Source organism: Chrysochloris asiatica, unplaced genomic scaffold (assembly GCF_000296735.1).
Source record: "Chrysochloris asiatica unplaced genomic scaffold, ChrAsi1.0 scaffold00035, whole genome shotgun sequence".
Lineage (NCBI taxonomy): Eukaryota > Metazoa > Chordata > Mammalia > Afrosoricida > Chrysochloridae > Chrysochloris > Chrysochloris asiatica.
In genome coordinates this window covers 13,516,035-13,533,693 of record NW_006408553.1, presented here as the reverse complement: position 1 = coordinate 13,533,693, position 17,659 = coordinate 13,516,035, and the positions used below count along the sequence as shown (strand labels likewise).

Sequence of the window (17,659 nt, the reverse complement as noted above, 5' to 3'; positions counted from 1 at the left end):
CTGGTCTTCGGTCTTTAGTGTTTAATGTATCAAATCTGTTCTTCAGATGATCTCTAAATTCAGGTGGGATAAATTCAAGGTCATATTTTGGTTCTTGTGGACTTGTTTTCATTTTATTCAGCTTCTTTTGGTTAGTGGTAGTGGTTATATGCTATGGAGTCAGTTCTGACTCAATGACTCCAAGACTGTAAATGTTAATAGAGCAGAAAGCCTCATCTTTCTCCATGGAACCACTGGAAGTTTTGAACTGCTGACTGTAAGATCAGCAGCCCAACCCATAACCAGTATACTACCAGAGCTAGTTCAGTGTTTATCCTGCAGCTGGAGTTTATTGACTTTTTTTTTCTGTTGGAAAGACAGCTTGTTTTATATCTCTGAGTGGTAATTGTTCTACATCAGTTTTTAATATTGTTGTAGGTTGCCAGCATAAAGCCATAGCAGAGAGCTGAGGAATACAGGAAAAATAGAGTGGCAAAATTAAGAAGTTGAATGTTGAAAATATATGTCCTTGAAGTAAACTTTTGTAATGTCTTGGAAAGTTTTTGTAAAGAATTTTAATTGTAGAAATTAGCCCAGCACTGATGGGAGAGGTGATTGGAAAGAAAGACAGTTTAATGTAAAGTCTTAGATTTTGCGTATCATCTTTGTCCTGTAGTGCTGTTGAGTGTGTATATGATAAATTTATGGTAAAACACCATTTGATAATATTTTTGAAACTATTGTGAATTGAGTGAAGGTTTACAAACAAGATCATGAGCTTTACATTCAACACATTATATACTTTATTTCATCTCAGTGATTACAATCCGCTCTCTGCAACAGCAGCTAACCTACTTCCAAACTCTGTGGCTCCCCATTTACATCTTACATTTCACAAATGAACAAAATAAAAATATTTTATGTACACATACAAAACAAAACTATATGTTCATTTAAATGTCCAAAAGGCACATTATGCCAGCTAGCCTCCTGCCTGCAGGTACACAGCCTTACTCAGTCCATGGTTCTAGATAGAGCCCACAGCTGCTCTGTTTCTTCATGCCACCACTTCTGCCACTGTCTCTGCTGTTGCCGCTTTTCTGGGTCTGTTCTCACACTCCACTCATGCGTTTCCTTCCTGATGATCCTGAGATCGTATGTTCCTGAAATGAAAGATTATCTACTCCCCCTCTTTTTGTTACACATCTTCTACAATTGCAGTTGTGATAATCTCCATTAATCCCGCTAACAATTTGAATCGAAAGGTTGGTGGTTCAAACTCACTAGCACTCCTTGGAAACACTATATAGGATCACTGTGAGTTGGAACGAACTCGATGGAACAACACTAACTGTGTATCATTGTTCTGGTGTCAGACTAATGTGTGATGCTAGTCAATAATTTCTTTGTTCAAGGCATGTGATTTATCATTTAATGTGTCCTGGTGTGGTACTGTGGGCTAATGGGACAGACTGCAAAGTCATTTGAACTGCAAGGTCGGTGGTTCAAGCTCACTAGCTGCTGCTTGGTAACCCTATATGGGGTTGATATGGGTCGGAATCAACTCAACGGCTCTTCACAACAACATGTCTATATATTGATTCAATAATGAGTGTGTGTATAATAGGATACCTGGTGGTACATTGGGTTAAGCGCTGGATTGCTAAGTCAAAGATTCAAACCCACCAGCAACTTCTTGGGAGAACGAATTGGCAATTTGCTTCTTTAAAGATTCTGCAGTTTAAGTGCTGTCAAGTCGTTTCCAACTCATAGCTACCCTAAATAGGCTATAAAAATTACAGTCCTATAGGGCTGTTGAGTCAGCATCAACTTGATGGCAGTGGGTCTGGGTTGGTTGTATAGTGGTGTAGTGTTCTGGTACTTTTTTTCAGTTTCTTTTTATTGGTATCAAAAATGCCTCTTTTAACATGTCAGAATAATGTAAAAGCACTGCTAACAATGTGCCTATTGCCCTTTTTTTTTCCCATAGGAGCAGCCACCTTATCCTAACTACAATTCTAACTATTGGAATTCTCCTGTTCGAACTAGAACTCCTTACCCAAGTACATATCCTGTAAGACAGGAATTACAAGGCCAGGTATGGTCTAAAATAAACAGAAACTTTCTGAAGCTTTTCTTACTAAAGCTGTTTATATTCAGGACTTGTGAAAATGTTATAGAAGTGATATGTGGGTTGCTTTTGTTTTAATGATGCAGTCAACCACATCTTAATGCTTTTATCTGAGAGATAAGGAAATATTACCTATAGCAAAGATTGTAGGTCACATGTGGATTACTATTTCTTAGGATCTTGGAACAACAGATATAAAACATAATTTTTTTATTATAAATTTTTTATGAAAAATAGTTAATTTAAAATATTTCAGACATACAAAAACAGTACAGAAAATATATACAGCTTTTTATCTATTTTCTTTGTGGACTTTTATGGTTGCCACATTTGTTTAAAATTTTTCATAAGAAAGAAATGCAATTAAGTTTCACATCACACTTTTTTCCCATTCCTGAAATCCTGTGTAATTCCCATTCTTGTCTTTATGCTTTTATTGTTGTTTTTAGGGGCTGTCTAGTTAATTCTGACTCATAGCAACCCTGTATAGGGCTTCCAAGGAGCAGCTGGTGAATTTGAACCACCATCCTTTAGCAGTTCAGTGTTTATCCAATAGTGCTGTAATAGGACTCCTTGTATACTTTTACTACATATACATTCATCCATTGGTAACATGCTGGCTCCAAAAGCTAAACACTAGACTGAACTTCAAATTCAGCAGTTGGAGCCCACCAGCCTCTCTGGCCCAGAAACATGTGGTTTTCTGCCCCCACAAAGACTTAAAAAGAATCAGAAACACTATACAGGGTTGCTATGAGTTGGACTTAGAACAGCACTTAAGAACAGTAATATTCATCCATAAATATTATTCAAGAGGGCTTTAAAAAGTTTGTGGAAGAATTTCATTTTCTTTTCCTGTGAATGTTTTGGAGCCCCTTCATCTAATATTACTTAATACATTTTAAAGCTTGATCTAAGTGTTTTCATACAATTTTCCTGCAGCTTGTTTCTTTTCAACATTGTTTTTCATTTTTTCCAGTGTATGCTATGCTGTTTCAGGCCTCAAGTCAGTTCCAACTCGCATCAACCCTGTATAAGCTTTCTAAGGTTATAAATCTTTACAGAAGCAGAAAGCTTCATCTTTCTCCCCCAGAGAAACTGCTGGATTTAAACTGCTGACCTTGCAGTTAGCAGCCCCATGTGTAACCCACTATACTACCAGGGCTACTTCTTCATGTGCACATAGGATAAGAACTTCCCTTTGTTGCTGTTCTGGTTGTTGATAGGTACCACTGAGTCAGTTCCTACTCATATTAATTCTGTGCACAACCGAACAAAATACTGCCATTTTCCTTAGCCATCCTCACAACTGTTCTTCGAAACACTGCCGTTTCCTTAGCCATCCTCACAGTTGCTGTTACGCTTGAGCCCATTGTTGCTGCCATTTTGCTAATCCATCTAATTAGGAGGTCTTTTTCTTGGTTGACCCTCCATTTTACCAAGCATAGTGTCCTTATCCAGAGATTGTTCCCTTCTGAAAATGTGTCCAAAGTATGAGAGATGAAGTCTTGCCATCCTCTCTTCTCAGGAGCATTCTGGCTGTACTTTTTCCAACAGAAGTTAGCTTGTTCTTCTGGCAGTCCATGGTACTTCAATATACAATGCCATAATTCAAATGTATCAATTCTTCTATGATCTTTCTTATTCACTGTCCAACTTTCACATGCATATGAGTCTATTGGAAATACCATGGCTTGGGTCAGGTGCACCTTAGACCTCAAACTGTCACTGCTCTTAAGTACTCTAAAGAGCTCTTGTGAAGCACATTTGCCTAATGCAGAGTGTCATTTGATTTCTCAACTGCTGCTTCCATGAGTGTTGTTTGTGGACCCAACCAAAATGAAATATTTGACAACTTCAGCCTTTTCTACGTTTATCATGTTATTTATTGGTCCAGTTTTGAGGATTTTTTTCCTTTATATTGATGTGTAATACATACTGAAGGGTGTTGTCTTTGATCTTTATCAATATTTAACAACCTTTTTGCTATCAACAAGCAAGGTTGTATTATCTGTATATCGCAGGTTGATAATAAGCCTCCTTCCAATCTTCATGCCATGCTCTTCTTCATATAACTCAATTGCTCAACTTACTGGCTCAGCATACAGAGTGAATAATTATGTTGAAAGAATACAGCTCTGGTGTACACCTTGCCTGATTTTAAACCATTTAGTATCCTTTTGTTATGTCCTCTGTATAGATTCTTCATGAGCTCAGTCAAGTGTTCTGGAATATCCATTTTTCACAGTATTATCCATAGCTTGTCATGATCCACACAATTGGAAGCCTTCTCATAGTCAGTAAAGCACAAATAAACATCTTTATGGTATTCTCTGCTTTCAGCCAAGATGCATCTGATGTCAGCATTGATATCATCTAGTTCTGGATTCCTCTTCTGAATCCAGCTTGAGTTTTTGGCAGTTCCCTGTCAATATACTGTTACAGCTGTTTTTTAAAATTATTTTCAGCAAAATTTTTTTTGCATGTAATATTAATGATATTGTTTGATGATTTCCATATTCCACTCTATGGAATGGACACAAATACAAATCTCTTCCATTCGGTGGGCCAGGTAGCTGTGTTCCAAACTTCTTGGCGTAGATGAGTTTACACTTCAAATGCTTAAAGATTTCAATTTGTATTCTGCCAGTTTCTGGAGCCTTGTTTCTAGCCAATACTTTCAGCATAACTTGGACTTCTTCCTTCAGAACTATTAGTTGTTGATGATATACTGTCTCTTGAAATGGCTGAGTATCAGCCATTTCTTTTTTGTACAGTTATTCTCTGTATTCCTTCCATCTTTTGATGTTTTCTGCATCGTTCAGTATTTTGCCCGTAGTATCTTTCTGTATTACAAGTAAAAGCTTTAATTTTTCCTTCAGTTCTTTCAGCTGGAGAAATGCTGAGCATGTTGTTCCCTTTTGGTTTTTTAATTTCAACTCTTTGCACATTTCATTGTAACATTTTGTCTTCTCTAGCTGCCCTTTGAAAAATTCTGTTCAGCTCTTTACGTCTTCATTTCTTCCATTTGTTTTCACATCTCTACACTGAAGAGCAAGTTTAAGAGTCTATGCTGACACCCACTTTGGTCTTTTTTTAATTTCCTGTCTTTTTTATGACCTTTTGCTTGCTTCCTCTGTGATGTTCTTGATGTTATCCTATACCTCTTTAGGTCTTCAATCATTAGTGTCTAATGCATCTTGAGATGATCTCTAAATAAAGGTGAAAGGTGTTCAAGATCATATTTCGGCCCTTGTGAATTTGTTTTAATTTTCGTTAGGTCCAGCCTGAACTTGCATATGAGAAATTGATAGTCTTTTTTCCACAGTTGGCCCCTGGTTTTGTTTTGGTTAACGATATTGAGGTTTTCTACTGTCTCTTCTCACAAGTGAAGTTTGTTTGATTCTTGTACATTCTATCTGTAATGGTCTAAATATATAATTGTCTTTTATGTAGTTTAAATAAGGTATTTGCAATGAATAAGCCATTGGTCTTGCAAAATTCTGTAATGTGATTCCAGCATATTTCTGTCATCAGGGCCATATTTTCCATCTTTGCATTCCAATTGCCAGTAATTATCAATACATCTTGATTGCATAGTTGATCAATTTCAAATAGAAGAAGTTCGTAGAATTCTTCAATTTCAACATCATTGGCTTTAGTGGTTGGTGTGTAAATATGAATAATGGTGGTATTAATTGGCCTGCCTTGCATAGGCATATAGATATTATCCTATCACAGTGTTGTACTTCAAGATAGATCTTGAAATGTTCTTTTTGATGGTAAATGTGATGCCATTCTTCTTGAATTTGTTGTTCCTGGCATAGTAAACCATAAGATTGTCAGATTCAAAATGGCCAAGACCTGTCCATTTCAGCTCATGCCTATGACATTAATGTTTATGAGTTCTGTTTCATTTTTGACAACTTCCAATTCTCCTAGATTCATACTTCATATATTCCATGTTCTGGCTATTGATGGATGTTTGCAACTGTTTCTCGTTATTTTGAGTTGTGCCCCCTCAGGAAATGGAGATCCCAAAAGCTTTACTCCATTTGCGTCATCACAGTCAACTCTACTTTGAGGAGGCAGCTCTTCCCCTGTTAACAAATGAGTATTTTCCAACTTGAGTGGCTTATCTTCTAACAGTGTATCTGTCAATATTCTGGTGCTATTCATCATGTTTTCATCTTCCAGCACTATATTTTACAATGTTCTGCTGCTATTCATAAGGTCTTCAGTGGCTGAACATTTAGAATTAGTCTACCTCTTCTTCCTTTTCTGTCTTAATCTGGAAGCTCTTTTGAAACCTGTCTACCATGGAGTACCCTGCTGGTATTTAAAATACTGGTGGCATTGCTTCCAGCATCATAGGAGCACTCAAGCCACCGCAGTACGACAAACTCACAGATGAGTGGTGAAACCAACATATAGAAGTATGCAATGTAAAACAGGCCTATGTGACTACTGGTAGAGAACCAGAGATATATTTGCAACAACAAAATCACATAAAGTAAAAAGAGGGAATAATGTAGTTACAGAACTCCCAAATGAAGAGGAAAATCAAGTAAATTTCAAGAAAAATAAATAAATAAAACCCTAACTGTAACCCTAACAGGATCAAGCCTTACTCCTAGCCCAACCTTACTCCTAATACTAGCCTCAGAACTAACCATAACCCTAACACAAATGAAATCCTAGATGTAACCTAGACCTAGCCATTGTCCCACCCCTAACCTTCACTCTTTACTCCTACCTGCCTAACCCCCCCTCCAAAAAAAAGAGAAGATGGCAGGAATATACAGTCACTGTACCAAAAAAGAATTGCCAGTGTTCATCCATTTTCCAGAGGTAGCATATGATCAAGTACTGATGGTATTAAAGGAAGGAGTCCAAGCTACATTGAAGGCATTAGCAAAAAACAAGCCTTCAGGAATTAACTGAATACAAATTGAAATGTTTTATCAAACTGACACAATGCTGGAAATACTCATTAGTCTGTGCCAGGAAATTTGAAAGACAGGTACCTGGGTAAGTGACTAGAAGAGATCCATATTTGTGCCCATTCTAAAGAAAGGTGGCCCAGTGGAAAGTGCAAATCATCTAACAATGTCATTATTATCACATGCAAATAAAATTTTACTGACTGAAGATAATTCCAAAATGATTAGAGCAGTACAACAAGAGGCTCCTGCCAGAAATTCAGGCCAGATTCAGAAGAGAGTATTTAACTAAGGTTATTGTTGATGTCAAATGGATCTTGGCTAAAAGCCGAGAATACCAGAAAGATGTTTACTTTTGCTGTAATGACTATGTAAAGGCATGGGCTGTGTTAATCATAACAAATGATGGATAACATTACTAAGACTGGGAGTCCCAGAACAGTTAATTACACCGTGGAATACCTGTCCATCGACCAAGAAGTAGCCCTCTCTTCCTGGTCATCACTCTTTCCCTTCTGTATTTCTGCAGTCATGGTTTCAGTTAGAAAACACACATCCAGTATGCCTCCTTTAAGACTGGGTGTTGCTCTCTAGTTTTCCCCAAGATTTCCCCTGTTCTGTTGAGGCTGTTTACATTTAAGCTGGCATTTAGGGGAAGCACAGGCTAACTTTCCTCTATTTTAGGAGGAGAGGGGACTGGTCCTCCACAGAAAGATGAAGATGTGTTCTTGGTTTCAGAGCCCCAGTGGCACAGTGACCCTGTGATGGTTTTGAGAGGAGTTTCCATTTAAGTGACCCACATCCTGGCTTCCCTGTAGGAGTTTGTATCTGTCCCGCAGCAAATAATTACCCTTGTTTAACAGACTTGCTGATGAATGTTATGTTGGGGAGGCCCTGTCAGTCTCCAAATGGTTGGCTGTGAGTGTAACTTCCATTAAAAATGCCTACATTTTAGCACACAACAACCTGTCAGCAGTCTTCAGCACCAACCAGAGGGGGTAGCAAACTGACCTGGGTGTACTCCCTAGGAAGACTGTCCTGTTGGTTTCAGAGACCTGAGCATGTGGTGTGCAGGCAGTCTGAGAGAATTTTTACTACAAGAGCCTTTTATAGCATTCATGTTAGACTTGTAGGACCAAATTGGCCCCCAGGGGTGTCTGTCTTGTACCTGTCAGACCACCCATGGTATTATGTTGACTGTGAGTGTATTCTCCACTCAAGATACCTGCTTCCTAGTAGTTAGTACACTGCAGCCTCAGATAGCAGTCTTTAGTACCTACTGGAAGGGGGAGCAGGTAGATCCAAAGTGAATCTTCAGGAGGTCATTCCTGTTGGTTTTAGAGCCTGACAAATGGGGTGTCTAGTGGGCAGAAAGAGTATTGGCTATGAGAGCAGACTTCACTGCTGGGGGGCATTTTATAGAGAGTCACAGTAGTCTTGCAACTTACAGTGTCCAGGTAGGATAGGTGCTCACACACTCCAAAAGGACCCCTGGGAAGATGTGCAGCGTTGTTCTCTTTTTATAGTCAGGGATTATGGTGGTTAGGGAAACAGACTCTTTTTCTAGGCCACTTCACTAATTAACAGTAGCCTGTTGTTAAGCAATTTTCCTACCTTGATAGTGTAGTGGTTATGCGTTGGGTTGCTAATTGCAAAGTCAACAGTTTGAATTCACCAGCCACTCTGTGGGAGAAAGATGAGACTTTCTGCTCCCATAAAGGTTTTACAGTCTAGTCCTGGTGTGGCGCTGTGGGTTAATGCACCAGACTGCAGAGCCATTTGAACTGCAAGGTCAGTGGTTCAAGCTCACCAGCTGTTTCTCAGAAACCCTATACAGAGTCGCTATGGTTTGGAATAGACTCAACAGCACTTAACAACAACAAACCATATGCAGGGGTCTCTATGAGTCGGAACTGACTTGATGGCACATCACCACTACTATCATTACTATATGTGACTCACTGTTGATGATTGCTTGTCTGCAGTTCCCCACTGCTTTCCTCTGCTCCCCTGCTCAGATTCCTTCAAAGCCAAGCATTTTGTTGTTGTATTGTATTTGTGGGGGAGAATTGGAGTAGTGGTTTATTTATGTCAACATCTTCCCAGAATCCTAGTTTCCCTTTATAAAAACTAAATGTTTTCTACTATTTGCCTTTTAGCTGTCTCTCCATGTTAACTTTGCCAGATGGTCAGTCTTCTGTTAGGTAGATTTTATACATCCTAGAAGTTGTAGTTAATGAACTAAACATGAAAACATGGACCAACCAGCCCTTCCTCTTCTCTGTCTTATTTCAAGGTTGATGTGTGTCTGGGACATGGTCGAACTCAGCCCATGTCTTCATTGCTGTGTTTCCCCTACTTCCACTCACATATGGACCATGGTCATCAGTGAGCTGACAAGCCTGCTCATGTGTTCTCTTTGACTACTGCTCATGTAGTCTTGGAAGGGGGTTTACCCTGATGGGCTGACTTTTTTTTGTCTTGATGACTCCCTGGTGAATAGCTTACTTGTTCTTGTCTGCTTTTTTTTCTTTCTTTCTTTCTTTTCCTGCTGGTCTTTCTTTTAAGAAATGTATCTCTGTTCCTCTAGTCGCTCCAGGTTGGTCTGAATGTCCTTTCAAGTGTGTATATGCTACTCTTTGAAATGGCTGAACATCAACCATTTCTTTTTGGTACAGTAACTCTGTATTCCTTCCATTTTCTTTTGATGCTTTCTACCCATAAAATCCTTTAATATTGTAAGTCAGGGCTTGATTTTAATTCTTCATTCTGAAAATGCTAAGTGTGTTCTTCCCTTTTGGTTTTCTAACTCCAGGTCTTTGCACATTTCATAATACTATTTGATTTTGCCTTCTTGAGCTACCCTTTAAAAATTTCTGTTCAGTTGTTTTACTTCCTCATTTCATCCATTTGCTTTAGCATCTTTACACTGGAGAGCAAGTTTCAGAGTTTCTTCTGACATTCATTTTGCACTTTTCCTTCTTTCTTGTCTTCATGACAAATCTTTTGTTTTCTTCCTGTATGATGTTCTTGATGTCATCCCACAACTCTTCTGGTCTTCAGTCATTAGTATCTAATGTATCAAACATGTTCTTAAGATGATCTTTAAATTCATGTAGGATATTTTGGCTCCTGTGAAATTGTTTTAATTTTTTCAGCTTCATTTTGAACTTGCATATGAGCAATTTATGCCCCTGGCCTTGTTTTGGATGATGATATAGAACTTTTTTACTGTTTCTTTCCAGAGATGCAGTCAATTTTATTTCTACTTATTCCGTCTGGTGAGGTCCATATGTATAGTCTTCTTTCATATTGTTTAAAGAAGGTATTTGTGATGAAGAAGTCATTTGTCTTCCAGAATTCTATCATGTGATCTCCAGCATCATTCCTCTAATCAGGGCTGTATTTTCCAACCACTGATCCTTCCTCTTTGTTTCCAACCTTTGCATTACAGTCAATAATAATTATCAATACATCTTGATTACATGTTTGATCATTTTTATACTGAAAAAGTTGGTAGAATTCTTCAATTTCATCACCACTGGCTTTAGTGGTTATGTGTAGATTTGAATAATAGTGGTATTAACAAGTCTTCTTTGTTGGCATATGTATATTGTTTTATTATAGACAGCATTGTATTTCAAGATTGATCTTAAAATGCTCTATTGATGATGAATGCAACACCATTCCTCTTCAATTTGTTATTCCTGGCATAGTAAACCATGTAATTGTCAGATTCAAAATGGCCAATAACCAGTACATTTTAATTCAGTAATGCATAGGATATCGATCTTTATTCATTCCATTTCATTTTTGACAACTTCAAATTTTCCTAGATTCATACTTCGTACATTCCATGTTCCAATTATTAATGAATGTTTCTCTTCAATTTGAATTGTGCCCCATCAGCAGATGAAGATCCCAAAAGCTTTACTCCATTTGTGTCACCACAGTTAACTCTTCTTTGAGGAGTCAGCTCTTTCCCATTTGTATTTTGAGTGCCTTCCAACCTGAGGGGCTCATCTTCCGGCACTGTACCTGACATATGCTGGTCATAATGTTTTAATATTCAATATTCTGGTGCTATATGACAGTGTTCCACTGCAATTTATAACGTTTTAATTGTCTAAACATTCGGAAGTAGTAAGTCTCTCCTTCCTAGTCTACCTTAGTCTGGAAGCTCACCTGAAACCTGTCCACCATAGGTCATTTAAAATACTGGTGGCATAGCTTCCTGCATCACAGCATCCCAAAAGCCACCACAGTGACAAACTGACAAGAGGAGTCATGGTTGGTAGTAATAGGTTACTTGTCTCTCCTTTCATCTGTTGTGAAATAAGTATTGCAGGCCACACCCCTGGGAAGCTCAGGGATATCAGATTAGGGTTATAATGAGATTAAAGGTATTGCAGTACACCTTTGTTGATTCATCATATCAGATCACATCATGGGGGATCATCACATAGCTGCCAAACCACTGAGAGTCTTGGCCCAGCTAAACTGAAACATTCTATGGATGGGGTGGGGCACAACTTATCCTATGATAGGTTTATAGGACAATTCACAAAGCAGGGAGTGCACAGCCTGAAGTGTATACCATCTCATTCTGATGTTATATCTTTGGAGGCAGAATATACTGTCTCACTAGACTGCAGATGAATTCCACGAAGTTTTCTTTAACATCTTCAAATTAAGTTTGCATGTTTGTTCTTAACTCCTTCATTTCCATCAAGGATTTATTTGTTGTTGTTGTTGTGTGTTGTGGTCCGACTCCTAGCGACCCTGTACAGGGTTTCCGAGGCTGTAAATCTTTACAGGAGCAGAAAGCCTCATCTTTCTCCCGTGGAACTGCTGGTAGTTTCGAACTGCTGACCCTGAGGTTCACAGCCTGATTTGTAACCACTGCACTACCATAGAAATAAAGTTTACAAGACCCCTTTGACTATGACTCAGAAGCATCCTTTTCCTCTTTCACTTCTACATCAGCGCTTAGAAATGCATCAGGAATTCCTCTATTATCTTTACTCTGCTGCCCTAGCTGCTTGTAAGAAGACAGTTTGTGAAATCTCATCATTAACTCTTCTTTTGCCAATATCTTTAGTATCTGCAAAGTTGATCTATGGTCTCCTGCCTTTTACATGTTCTTTTCAAAAAACCATGCACCTTGCAGCACTTTGTCAACCCAGTGGTTATTTTGAGAAGAGAAGGTGTTACACATGAAGATATCTCAAACCAGAATGTAATTGATATGGTCAACATATGGGTTTTTTTTAGTAATTATTGTATTTCTTTGTTTAAAAGATTCTCATTGACCGTTATTGGAGTTTGCTTTTCTGAAGCTTGCTTTCTGTTGTCTCCTAAGGGGTGAATGGTGTTGAATGTTTTCATATTGATTTTCTGGTAAAGAATATATTCTCTTGACTTCTGGGTAATCATACCACCGAACCAACATGTCTGGGAATAGAAATAGTCTAACATATCAACTGAGAAGTTTCAGATCACAATTTACTGTATTTAGATACAAATTTCCTTTTGTTCAGGTACTTGGGTACTGATGAAGTAGCTCTGCTCCTAGCAGGATAATGTGCTGGACACAAGGTCAGTTTGAACTGCAAGATCAGCAGTTCAAAGTCACCAACTACTCCTCAGAAATCCTATATAGGATCACTATGGGTAGGCCCAAACTCGATGCCACTTACAACAATCTCCTCCAGGTTCATCCATGTTATGAGGTGTTTTTGTAATTCTATAGCGTTGCATAATATTGCACTGTGTGTGTACTAAAGTTTGTTTAACCAATTTTCTATTGATGGGCATTTAGACTGTGTCCATTTTTTTGCTGTTGTGAATAGTGCTGCAGTGAACATGGTGTGCATATATCTAGTCATTCCACAGCTCTAATTTCTTGAAGAGCTATGCCAAATAGAGGGAGGGATTGCTGGGTTGTACAGTATTTCTATTTCCAACTTTTAGAATAAGCACCATACCGTTTTCCACAGTGTTTTACACCATTTTACAGTCTCACCAGCAGTGTAGGAGAATCCCAGTTTCTCCACACTCTCACCAGTGTTTGTTATTTTCTGGTTTTGGAACTTTGCTGTTATTGCTGGAGTAAGATGTTATCTCATTGTTGTTTTGATTTGCATATCTCTATGGCTAATGATCAAGAGCATTTCTTCATATGTTTGTTGGCTGCCTAAATGTCTTTTTCACTCAAGTGTCTGTTCATACCATCTGTCCATTTTTTTTAAAAGCTTTTATTGTGAATTGAGTGACAATTTACATGGGAGAACATAGGTTTTGCATTCAATCTATTGTATTTTGTTTCATTGCAATGATTACAATCCCCTCCACGCATCATTGGTTAACAGTATTTGCCTCTTCTTCTTTTTTTAAATGTACACAAAAGCACACAGGAATATATGATAATTTAAACAACCAAAGGGCACATTCTGCAAGCCTGCCTTCTGGCCACCAGCATGCAGCCTTTCTTTTTTCATGAGTCTAGAGTCCTCAGCTGCTCCCTCTCTCCATGTCCTCATCTCTGCCTCCATCTCTGGTGTTGCTGCTTCTTGAGTTGGGTCCCACGTTCTCCTCATGCTCTTCTCTCTTGATGGTCCTAGGGTCCTCTGTTCCTGGAATGTAAGATTAACTACTCCCCTCTTTTTGTTACACAACTTGTACCTTTACAGTTGTGATGATCGCAATTAGTCATGAAAAGAATTACTCAATATTGAATCATAAGAATCTTATCCCCATCTCCTTTTACCAGACCCATCTAGACAAGATAAAAACTATTCAGTGGGGATTCTACCTTCCACAGCACATTCTAAAACTAAACTCCCTCTTGAAAACTTGTAAGCCAGTCACTTCGTGCCTTTATAGTCCCCTCCTCCCCCATTTTAGGTAGATAATGTCTAAGTTGCCCATCCTTATCAACCCTGTGTACAGAAGGGATAGGTTTGATTCTTGATGTGAATACTCCTTCCCTCTTGGTTGGTATTTTGAGCTATCACATCCATAAGTAGGGAGCTCTAGTAGCGTAGTGCTTATGAATCGGGCTGTGAACCTTAAGGTCACCATTTCAAAACTACCAGCTGTTCTGCGGGAGAAAGATGAGGCTGTCTGCTCCCGTAAAGATTTACAGCCTCAGAAACCCTGTACAGGGTCACTATGAGTTGGAACCGACTCCATAGCACCTAACAACAACAACAACTGCAAATGCAGCTGTTCAAACCCCCCAGCTGCTCCTCAGAAACCCTATACAGTGTTACTACGAGTTGGAACTGATTTGCCAGCACTGAACAACATAAATTGCTACAATATGAGTTGATTGCTATAATATGAGTTGATTCCGACTCCGGGCACATAACCACCACCACATCCATAAGTATAGGTCAGGTTCATCAAATTGTAGCAATTTGCACTTGCTTCCTTTATCAGATTTCTTCCTCTAGTCGAGTTCTGATCATCAAACCATCGAAGCTAGGTCAAATGGATACTATCTGAAGGTTTGGGCATTCTTGTGAGTCTCCCCTCACTTCATATCAGCTGGACACTTCACTCTCGGCTCTAGCCCTTCCTCTTCTCTCTCTCATCTCAAGGTTAACAGGAGTTGTGGTCAGACTCAGCCCATTTCTTCATTACTGCCTTCCTGCCTTCCCCCACTTCCACTCACATGTAGACCAATGCAGTCACCAGCAAGCTTACATGCTTGTTAGTGTGTTCCCTTTGAGTCTCAGTCTTGGGGGAGGGTTTGTCCTGAAGGGACTTGCCTTGATGGTTCCCTGGCAAACTACTTGCTTATACTTGTAATAGCCAGTCTGCTTTTTTCCCCCCCCTCTGCTCGTCTTTCTTTTAAGAAGTATCTTCTGTTCCTCAAGCCACTCTGGGCTGGTCTGCATGTCCTTTCAAGTGGGAATGTCCCACCTTAGAAGGTTCCGGATGGGGCTCAGGATTCTACCAAAGGTACTATACATGGCAAAGGCTCCTCAAGAAGCCTATGTCATTGGGCAAGTTCTAGAATCCCTTTTAGGCATTCCAGTTAGTTATCCTCTGCCCATTTTTTGATTGGATTATTTCTCTTCCTGTTGAGGTGTTTAAGTGTTTGATAAAATTGGAAAGCAATGCTTTGTCTAATAGGCTGTTGCACAACATTTTTTCCCTGTCTGTTGGTTCTCTTTTGATTCACATAAATGTCTAATTTTTAGGAGGTTCTAGTCATCTATTTTGCCTTCTGTTTTTGTGTTTTCAGTTATGGTTGATAGTGTATTTATGCCATTATTAGAGCTCCTAAATTTGTCCCCATTTCCTCATTGATGATCTGTATAGTTCTAAGGTTTTGCACTTAGGTCTTTAATCCATATTGGGGTCATTTTTGTATATGGTATGAGATGTGGGTCTTGTTTCACTTTTTTGCAAATGGATTTCCAATTTATCCAGCACCATTTGTTGAAGAGACGGTCTCTTTCCCGTTTTGGCCCTCTGGGCCCTTTGTTGAAAATCAACTGACTGTATGTGGATAGATTTACTTCTGGGTACTCAATTCTGTTCCACTGATTCATGTATCTTTCATTGTACCAGTACCAGGTTATTTTGACCATTGTGGCTTTGTAGTCAATTTTGAGATTGGAAGGTGAGAGGTCTCCTATGTTTTGCTTCTTTAAGCAGTGCTTTGCTTTATAGGATGTCTTTCTTTTCCATATAAAGTTAGTGATTATTTTTCTATCTCTTTAAAGAATGATGTTGGAATCTGGATTGGAATAGCATTATTTCTATAGATTGCTTTGGGTAGTGTTGACATTGTCACAATGTTAAGTCTTCTTATCCATGAGTATGATATTATTTTTTTCATTTTTGTTTGTCTCATGGTTTCTTGGAGTAGTGTTTTGTAGTTTTCTTTATATAGGTCTTTTATTTCTCTGGTGAGATTTATTTAATCTTTTGGGTGGCTATTTTAATTGGTATTGTTTTCCTAATTAACACCCTTTTCAGAGCTGTCTTCATTAGTGTAGAGAAATCCAGTTGATTTTTGTATTTTGATCTTGTATGTTTGCTGAATGTTTCAATCAATTCCAGTAAATATTTTTGCTGAGTCTTTGATATTTTCTATGTATTGGATCATATCATCTGCAGGCAGAGAGTTTTACTTCTTTGCCAACTTGGATGCTTTTCATTTCCCTTTCTTCCTTTATGGCTCTGGCTAGGACTTCTAGCACAATATTGAATAGGAATGGTGATAAAGGGCATCGTTGTCTGGTTCTTGTTTGCAAGCAGAATGACTTTAGTTTCTCACCACTGAGAGTGATGTTGTTGCTAAGTGCCATTTTGTTGTCATTAAGTGCCATTGGGTTAGACCCAACTTTTAGGGGCCCTGTATAGAGTTTCCATGGGAAAACTGGTGGGTTTGAGCTGCCATCCAATGCTGATACTACAGTGCCACACCAGGACTTCCATATTAATTCTGCCTCATTTACAACTCACTTCAAAATGGGTCCACAATTAGAAGCACAGAGGCTAGGGTTTGCAATACATCACAGAATGAAACACCATGGCTTTTTGTTATTTTTAAGGGCTGTTGGGTCATTCTGACTCATAGCACCCCTGTGCACAGCAGAACTATGCACTGCCCAGTCTTGTGACATCCTCACAGTTGCTGTTATGCTTGAGCCCATTGCTACTGTTCATGTGCTGATCCATCTCATTGAAGGTCTTCTCCGTGGCTAACCCTCCATTTTACCAAGGGACTTCTCTAGGGACTGTTCCCTCTTTGTTTTGTTCTAATAACTGCATGTTGGGCTATGCACATGTTCCTCATGTGCACAGTTAAGTGTTCTGGACTACCCTTCTTTGTAGTGTTAGCCATAACTTTTCATGATCTACACAGTCAAAAGCCTTTGCATAGTCAGTAAAGCACAAGTAAACATCTTTCTGATATTCGCTACTTTCAGCCAAAATTCATCGAAGGTCAGCACTGATATCCCTAGTTTCACATCCTCTTCTGAATCCAGCTTGAATTTCTGGCAGCTCCCTGTTGATGTACTGTTGCAATCATTTTGAGTTTTCTTCAACAAAATTTTACTTGTATGTGATATTAATGATATTGTTTGATGATTTCCACTTTCCATTGGGTAACCTTTCTTTGGAATGGACACAAATACAGATCTCTTTCAATTGGTTGACCAGGTAGTTGTCTTCCAAATTTCTTGGCAGAGATGCATGAGATCCTGCAGTGCTGCATCATTTTGTTGAAAGATTTTGATTTTTATTCTGTGAATTCCTGGAACCAGATTTTTTTTTTTGTTTTGTTTTTATTGTGGATTGAGTGAAAGTTTTCAGGGCACATTATCGGTTTCACATTCAAACATTCATATACCTTGTTTCATTACATTGATTATAATCCCCTCCACATACCATCAGATAACAGAGTTTCTCTCTATCCTCTTTAGCTTTTTTTCTGGGAAAAACTCTGCCTTTTTGGAATTTACAGTCTCGGCTTTTAGGGAAGGTTTTTACATTTATCTGTGGGTATCCAGGGCTCATGTATGGAATTACTAACCAGCATAACTGAATAATCAGATAAGGGACATTTTGCTATGTCTGCTAC

General features: G+C 38.7%; 1 protein-coding gene across 2 annotated transcripts in view; it reads left to right on the top strand.

The window, feature by feature from the left end:
* Nucleotides 1–17,659, top strand: part of BAG4 (BCL2-associated athanogene 4) — a 55,308-nt gene that overhangs the window by 30,633 nt on the left and 7,016 nt on the right. Inside the window, exon 2 of one of the 2 annotated variants that reach the window (XM_006859956.1) lies at nucleotides 1,970–2,077. The exons of the other annotated variant lie outside the window; for it this stretch is intronic. Coding sequence (XP_006860018.1) covers nucleotides 1,970–2,077 — 108 coding nt within the window. The remainder of the gene's footprint in view (nucleotides 1–1,969; nucleotides 2,078–17,659) is intronic. 2 annotated transcript variants of the gene reach the window in all.